The sequence below is a fragment of the Montipora capricornis genome, chromosome 4 (genome assembly GCF_036669925.1).
Source record: "Montipora capricornis isolate CH-2021 chromosome 4, ASM3666992v2, whole genome shotgun sequence".
NCBI classification, from domain to species: domain Eukaryota; kingdom Metazoa; phylum Cnidaria; class Anthozoa; order Scleractinia; family Acroporidae; genus Montipora; species Montipora capricornis.
This window is the reverse complement of record NC_090886.1, coordinates 6,732,702-6,737,719: the sequence shown is the minus strand read 5'-3', so window position 1 is coordinate 6,737,719 and position 5,018 is coordinate 6,732,702. Positions and strand designations below refer to the sequence as shown.

At 41.4% G+C, this 5,018-nt stretch overlaps 1 protein-coding gene across 1 annotated transcript in view; it reads left to right on the top strand.

Moving 5' to 3' along the window:
* LOC138045413 (uncharacterized) overlaps positions 1-3,444 on the top strand; it is a 9,240-nt gene extending 5,796 nt beyond the window's left edge. Inside the window, exons 2-4 of the mRNA XM_068891922.1 lie at positions 2,195-2,344; positions 2,531-2,662; positions 2,925-3,444. Of these exons, the coding sequence (XP_068748023.1) occupies positions 2,195-2,344; positions 2,531-2,662; positions 2,925-3,295 (653 nt within the window). The 3' untranslated portion in view covers positions 3,296-3,444. The remainder of the gene's footprint in view (positions 1-2,194; positions 2,345-2,530; positions 2,663-2,924) is intronic.
* The last annotated feature ends 1,574 nt before the right edge of the window (positions 3,445-5,018 follow it).

Here is a 5,018-nt window from a genome sequence, read left to right as displayed (position 1 = left end):
GTCAGCATTGGGATTTGCATCTCATAGAAGTTTAGATTTTCAATTACGAACTCTGTTTTGATTAAAACAGAAAAAGAAGGTTTCCTTACCGGACAGATGAAATGTAAATATTCACTCAAATATTACAACAAAATTAAAAAACGAAAGACGGTGCGTTGTTTTACTCTGAAAACGACTGAAACGACGAACGATTGACATTCTTACCTGTAGTTCACTCAATGTTAACAAGAACGTTGACACAAGGTAATCATGTGCACCTTTGTGGTTGCGTAGCGCATGATCATTTCTTCCTTTTGACACAGCGTTGACCTTTAATTCCTCTTGATTCAAGGCGTTTTTACGCCATGAATCTTTCCCTGAGAATTGGCAATTCAGAGTTTTTACACAAACTGTTATTTAAGCCTGCGAATACAGCCGCCACTCATCGCTGATCTCGCTGATCCCCCCAAGCGACGGCTAGCGATGAGAGGCGGCTGTATTCACAGGCTATGTAATTTTTTTCTTTATCTGTCTTTTGACTACCCTGTGTGCCACAGGAATAGAGAGAACGCTCCGGGACTCCAAATCAACGGTCGACCGTTGACCGGAGCGTTCTCTCCAACCTTGAAAAAAAAATTCCACTGGCACCCAGGGTACCTTTTAGCTTGCTTTTTACTGTTAACTCCCAACTTTTACGGTACTTTTTGGTGCAGACGTTAAGCCAAAAAAAAATTGTTGTGGCATCAGATTAGACTGAAGAAGTGGAAATATGAAGCGGAAACAACATGTACAGTCCTTCCTTAGTGTGTGGAATGAACGTTTGCTTAGTGCAAGTGCAAGGCATGCATGACATGCAGGGAAACGTCTTCTGCAAAAGGGGACAGAACATCAGGGACGAATTTTGGGGGCAATGGGGCCGTGCCTTCCCCCTTTTTCCTGTACAGTTTTTAAAGAGGTTCTGTAACCAACTGACTTCCAAGTGGTATAGTGTGCATCAGGCGGTTTTACTTAAGATAATGATTAGTTCAGTTGCAGAGCTTTCCTTATTTCAAATACATTTTGCCTTGATAGATATACATCACTAACGTGAATTGTTCGGATATAGGGCATGTGGGGAGGGGGAGGGGGAAGGGGAGTTCACTCTCGACGCAATTTCTTTGGCCCCCTCTTTCTGGAATTTCCGGATTCGCCCCTGGGACATAATCAGGGTGAGAACATGTGAGCCACAGGGCCAGTGCTGGCATGACGTCTGGGTGACCCCTCAAATGGTCCAAATGACCCCCTTCTTAAAAAAATTAACTGGAACACTGCAGCTCAACACCACCCAACTCAGTGCCCTCAATTTTGTGTAAAAAGAACCACAGGCACCCCAGTTTACGCTCGTGGAGCGTCTAGTTACCTGAGACATGGCACTGCAATGATATTCCGTACCAAAACAATATCGTGTACTATTAAAGCTACATATTAGGCAAAGACAACTTGAATCTCCTGGAAATCAAAACGCAGCTCAGTTGGCAGTTATGGAATAAATCGCTGTGTTGCTGCTCTTCCAAACGTACGCAATGCGTGTCTATTTTTTTTCTTCCCTTCACTTTCATCAAGTCTCAACAACGTTATCCTTCTATTTCACAATTAGGCGTGCGAGACTAAATACTAAACGCAAGAATCTTCTTGTTAATTTAACTAAAACTAGTTAATTATTTCTTTTCAGCGATTATTCCTGTTATTATACAGAAAGTGCTCTGAAACTTCACCATATTTACTTATAAATCATGTCCTTTGATTTAGAGGAAAGCAATACAATGCAACCATACATACTTAATTGACCACTTCCCATAGGGGCTTTTCTGTAGTTGGCTATGGACCTCTTTCATAATGGCGGCGAAATAAAATTTTCTTTTGTTGTAATGCTAATAACGCCTTTCTAGCCTTGCTGCGACGAGCAAATTTCAAAAGAATATTTGTTTCAAAATGAGAGTAGTATAGGTCTTATTAACAAAAATACAAGAGAATTTAAAACGTGTCTTAAACCGGGATTCCTGGATCTTAAGGCAAGCGCCCTCACCATTGGGCCGCACTGCCTCCGAAAAAGGAGCGTAGTTTTAGTTTCTGCCACAGATTTCTTTCCGTTCTCTTAAATTAATCCTTTAAATGAAATCTATAGAAAACTCGACAGAGAATAATAATTATCTCATTACCGTTTTACCCTTTGTAGCTTTGGGCTGTTTAAGCTGTAACCAGCCCCGAGATCCTCTTTGTCCTACCTTCCAAGTTGATCTGAACAGGAACGTAGTTTACAGCAGAGACGCCAACATCGCTTGGGTGAACCACTTGAGGGTGCTTCCAGGACTTTGTACAAACCAAGGTAAGAAATTAAAAAAAAAAAAAAAACAACGTAGATGTTTAGTGTCATTTACTTTGACGCGGAAAGAATTGTTGTTATCTCAGGTCTGTAGGATGCGTTAGAGTTAGAGCTTTTAAATCAATCAAATTGCCTTACTCGATAAAGGCATTTCTTTAAACTGAATTCGTAATTACTTGTAATTTACAGGGACGCTTCGCATAACGTTTGATAAGCCGGGATTGGGCAGGAAACGCACTGCCAGAATTGACCTGTGGTTTGCCCGTCAAGTGACTGGATTCTCGTTTGACATTGGCGGCTCGCCCACTGTCAATGGATATGGTAAGAAAAGAGACTTGATTTAGAGTTCTGATATGCCATTGGAAAGGAATGAAACATCTTTTTTATTCATCATTGGAGATATGAGCTTTACTATTTTTGGGGGGAAACTAATTGTCACCTGAAACACATCTGAGACCAAAGTTACCGATACGATACACATAAATAAAAGCAATGTGCTTTGGATATTCATTGGCACCATAGGTTCGCGGTACAAAAAGATTTCGGTTGCTTCAATTTCCCTTTTCCTTTTTTTTCCTTATAGGTGGTGACGCGGGAACAACTGACAAATGCGCAGAGGTGCATGGTTACGATAAAAATTTGTACATGTTCACCAACGATTTAATTGGTCACCGGGACTACACTACCAATAATCACCTGACTTTTGAAAACAAACAAAAAGTCATCAGCGATCACATAACGGTTTACATCAGCCATGAGCGAGTGGAGGTGACCAACTACCGCGGCTATCAAGGCGTGTACGACAGCAGATTTCTGTTTGTGCTGAATGGGCAACCAGTTGGATCACCCCCCGATGCAAAGACTGATATATGGCTGAGCATGAACCGTGTCATTTCCGGTACTTATAGGTCTGGGACTGGTCTCTGCAAGGTGGCTATCTCCTGGGTCATATAGGAGTTGGGGTATAGCACGCCTGCCGAGGACGCATACTGAGCACGCCTGCTCAGCACACGGGAGGAAATGAAACTCTTCTCCGAGCTTGAGTCAACCAGTAGATTATAAGAATGCTGATTGTATAAAATAAAGTTGTGTATTGCAACGCATCTCCGAGGATTTTTCTCAATGACTGATCTCATATATTTTACTTTCGGTAGTGATGAGAAGAAAGAGCGTTTCCTTCACAAACCTCTTCATAAGTTCAGTGGCAACATCAATGACATCTAGACCAGAATTGTATGACCTGTAGAATTTCACTTGTTCCCGGGCATAAAGGATAACGCCCAAAAATCAAATTTAAAAAAGGTGAATTATTTGACGTTGGACGGGCAAGTTACAAATTCATTTGAATCATATCGTTTTTCCTAGGATCATTCAGAAAGCTTGCAATACCAGCTAACAATGAAAGGCTTATACCAAACAAGTAACAGGCTCTAAACCAATCCGGGTGCTATGTAATTTAGAAAGATACATTCAGTTAAAACGAGACCGTGAGGGGAAAACCTATCCGGCGGAACGATGAATTGGTCAGTTCAAGATAAGTGTCATGATTGCGTAACCTAGCAAATAATAGCAACTATTATTAGGGAACTTAAGCAGACATGTTTTTGAGACGCGGACAGCAACCGGAAGTGTGCTGTTTTCCCTTTTGACTTGTCTTCACACAATCAAATTTACATTGCCAAGTATCTTTTCTCTGTTAGAAATGATTAGTATAAAACTCTTGGGGACACCACTTTCCTGGGACGCAAAATGTTTCCTTCTGGTTGCCGTCCGCGTCTTAAAAACGCGCGTGCTTAAGCTCCCTATTATCGCTCGAACCCCAACCCAAATTTTCTTTCCTATCTCATCCCATCATCGAAGTGGTTTTTGCTGTAAAAAAGGAAATGGCATTAGATTGCTGTCCCATTATTGTCTCTTGATTTTCCTGCTGAGGGAGAATAGGTGACGCGTCCAAGTTTCCGTCGTCCCAGCCTCGTTCCCAGGGTCTACTCCGCTTTCAAGATGGCAGGGCGGAGAAGACCCTGGCACACATCGTTACACCCCCCTCAAAATACTCCACGAATCGTGAAGTATTTTGTCACCTGACACACAATAGAATTTCGTTTTTGCTACACTTGATCAGCGGTTCCAGGAATCAAAAATGGCTGAAGATGTCGGAAGATTTAGCTTCAATGTGGCTTCATTTTGCGTGTTTTAGCTGCAAAATAGGTGTTTTTGTGGACCGTTGAATTTCCAAATACATTTATCGTGATTTCTACTACTTGGACGCGTGTGGTTTGAGTATTTCGTTATATGTAAGGTAAGATTCAATTCAACTTTTTAAAATTATTTCTGTATACGGCTATTACTTCGGGTAGAGGAGCACAGAACGCGTCATCAGAAAGGAATGCAAATAATTATTACATTGAGTCGAATAATTTTGTACCCACACATCTCATCATAACAATAGACCATATTCGTATTCCCAGTATTGGACTGGAACTAGCTTGCAATGGAGGCTAATGCAGGGGAATATATTAAAAAGTATTTGCATTGGAAAAGATTTCCCCGCATTAGCCTCCATTTCAAGCTAGTTCCAGTCCAATACTGAGAATACGAATATGGTCTATTACATCAAGTTGAATTTTGGAAATAGCTTGGAAGTGTGGCAGTCTGGCAGTGTGGAAGTGTGGAAGTC